General features: G+C 66.3%; 1 protein-coding gene and 1 long non-coding RNA gene across 2 annotated transcripts in view; one reads left to right on the top strand and one right to left on the bottom strand.

Moving 5' to 3' along the window:
* Nucleotides 1-335: 335 nt before the first annotated feature.
* CYSRT1 (cysteine rich tail 1) lies at nt 336-1,124 on the top strand. The gene is made up of 2 exons (XM_006163310.2): nt 336-361; nt 659-1,124. Exon 2 carries the CDS (start codon nt 667-669, stop codon nt 1,096-1,098), a length of 432 nt encoding a protein of 143 aa, XP_006163372.1. The 5' UTR covers nt 336-361; nt 659-666; the 3' UTR covers nt 1,099-1,124.
* A 117-nt stretch (nt 1,125-1,241) lies between these two features.
* Nucleotides 1,242-2,537, bottom strand: part of LOC106733251 (uncharacterized) — a 5,464-nt gene continuing 4,168 nt past the window's right edge. Inside the window, exon 3 of the long non-coding RNA XR_001369412.1 lies at nt 1,242-1,313. This is a non-coding gene — a long non-coding RNA (uncharacterized LOC106733251). The remainder of the gene's footprint in view (nt 1,314-2,537) is intronic.

Here is a 2,537-nt window from a genome sequence, read left to right as displayed (position 1 = left end):
CCACCTGCAAGCTCCTGACCCCGCTCCGGGCCTTGGGGCTGTGACCTCAGTAGCACCTCCTGCCCCCTCCGCCCTGGAGGGCCCAGGATGTGCTGGATGCGTGGTGACTGAGTCACCCGGTCTCGGCAGTGCTTTGGGAGCCCAGGCCGGAATGAGGGGTGGCCAGTGCTAGGGCCTCAACATCATGGGAACCTCATCTTTGGGTCCCGCCCCTGGCCCCACCCCTCCCCAGGAGGGAAAAAGCGACTGTATGGCTCAACTCAGGCTTGGGGACCTGAAGCCCAGAGGAAGGAGGACAGGCTGAGACAGCGTGTGCTTGTCTTAGAGAAGTGGGCCCGGGCGGGCCCTGCCACAACTGCAGGTGAGTCCTCGTAGGCACCCTGCACAGATGCCCAGGGCCCCCACCCGCTTAGCCACCTCCCCGTCTCCCAATTCCTTCCCAGGAGTGGAGCCACCTGGGAGACCCTGGCCCCAGCTCCTGCCCACCCTTGGCCTCCCACCATGCATGGGCCTCTCACACGCCGCGGCCACTCTGCGCCCATGAGCACCGTCACCCTGGGATGCCACCCTGGGCAGGACAGCTCTTCCTGGGACTGCTTCCTGGCCATCGGGGCGGCTGACCCCTCCACTGAGCTGTATCTTCTCTGCCCTCCCTCAGGCTAGGCCATGGACCCACATGAGGCAGCCATCAAGAACCCTTATGCCCACCTCAGCATCCCCCGGGCTCACCTGCGGCCGGACCTGGGACAGCACTTAGAGGCGGTCCCCTCCTCCTCCTCCCCTAGCTCACAACCTCTGCCTGGGGAGCCCTGTGCCCCTGAGCCAGCCCGCCTCCTGCAGCCCGCTGAGCTCCTGGGGCCCAAGGGCACCTCAGGGGCCGAGGCAGCCACCCCCACCCAGAGCCAGCAGACCTGGCAGCAGCCCCGCAGCCCCTATGGTGGAGCGCAGCGGCCAGCAGGACTGACCTACGCAGGCCTGCCGCCCGTGGGGCGTGGCGACGACATCGCTCACCACTGCTGCTGCTGCCCTTGCTGCTCCTGCTGCCACTGTCCCCGCTTCTGCCGCTGCCACAGCCGCTGCTGCTGCGTAGTCTCCTAGCCCGGCCCGGCCTGGGCCTCGGGCACCCGCCACTGGGAAGACTGCCTTGGAGTGGACGCCTAGGTGCTGGCCGGTTCGCTCGCAGCCGGGCAATAAAGCAGGGTGGTCTCTGTCCAATGCCTCCTCTTCTGATCGCGGGGCCTTGGGGAGCCCCTGGTAGAACGGCAGTGTTGCTCACCCCCATCCTGCACACCCTCCTCCGGGTTCCTGGGGACCTACTGGGACAGAGAGGTCTCAGGTCTCTCTGGGGCTGAGCAGGGATTGGGAGCTGTCCACTGCCCTAGCCTCCAGACCTACCCCACACTCCTGGCCGTGCTAACAGCATGCATGGAACGTATGGAGGGGAGGATGGTGGGTGGGGCTGTGCCAGCAGGTTTCAGGCAGTGGGAGCTGAGGACGCCCTGCCCTGTGAGTCACCTTGGAACTCGCCAGGACGTTTTTCTGGTTCCCCTGAGCCCTCCGATTTCCGCACCCTGCTGTGCAGGCTGCCGCTTCCCTGCCGGCCGCTTTTGAGCCTGGCTTCCTGGAGGAGGTGGTCTGGCCCAGCCTTGAAGGCTAAGCAGGGTAGGCGGGCAAGGAAGTGAGAGGAGGTGGCCTGTCTCTGATGCCCAGGCTGTGCACAAGCCCAGCTGGGGAGGCCGGATGCCAGGGCAGGGAGGGCAGGGAGTGAGCTGCCAGCACTGCACCCCTGATGTCTGGGCAGGGCACAGACCCCCAGAGGCAGAAGTGGAGCTGGCCACGCGGGACAGACAGGTCCTCTGCCTGCTGGCCCTCCCTCCACCAGCGTGCCCACAGGGCAGGGCAGGGCAGCGTGTGCTCGCAGAGGCTTGGGGTGCGGGACAGCTGCCCTTGCCTGATAGCGCAAGCTCCCCCTCCCTGCTGCGTGGCTGGCCACCTCCAGAGGACAGCCCCACATTGGCCAGCCACAGAGACCTGCCTGACCAGAACCAGCCAGGCCAGACTGTGAGGATCTGGGGTCCCTGCACCTCCCTGGCAGCCCCAGCTGGGATGTGCAGCCCAGCCTGGCATCTGGCTTCGGTGTCTCCCGGAGTGGGGCCGTAACGTGGCACTCAAGGGTCACCTGGGGTCATGGGGCTGACCTCTGCCCATGGTGGGAACAGCCAGACAGGATGGCACCCAGATGACAGGTGCATGTGCTGGGATGGCCCTGTGTGAGCCGAGCTGGCCAGGGTGGTCTTGGTAGACTGCCTGGGGGTGGCAACATCCAGCCCATAGCATCACCAAGTTAATGCAGGAAAGCTTTCACCATAGGAGAGGAAAATATGGGAGGACTCTGGGAATGGGGACTCTGACAGTGGGGGAGGGCCCGAGTGGGGTGTCTGACAGTAGGGGAGGGCCTGAGAGTGGGGGGACTGGCAGTCGGGGAGGGCCTGGGAGTGGGAGGGTCTGGCGGGGGGGAGGGCCTTGGAGTGGGAGGG

This window comes from Tupaia chinensis, unplaced genomic scaffold (genome assembly GCF_000334495.1).
Source record: "Tupaia chinensis unplaced genomic scaffold, TupChi_1.0 Scaffold142100_1, whole genome shotgun sequence".
NCBI classification, from domain to species: domain Eukaryota; kingdom Metazoa; phylum Chordata; class Mammalia; order Scandentia; family Tupaiidae; genus Tupaia; species Tupaia belangeri.
Note: the sequence above shows the minus strand (reverse complement) of the source record. Positions and strands in the feature narration are given on the sequence as shown.

Excerpts from the sequence above, each read along its gene's own strand:
- CYSRT1 (XM_006163310.2), top strand. The coding sequence starts at position 667 with ATGGACCCACATGAGGCAGCCATCAAGAACCCTTATGCCCACCTCAGC.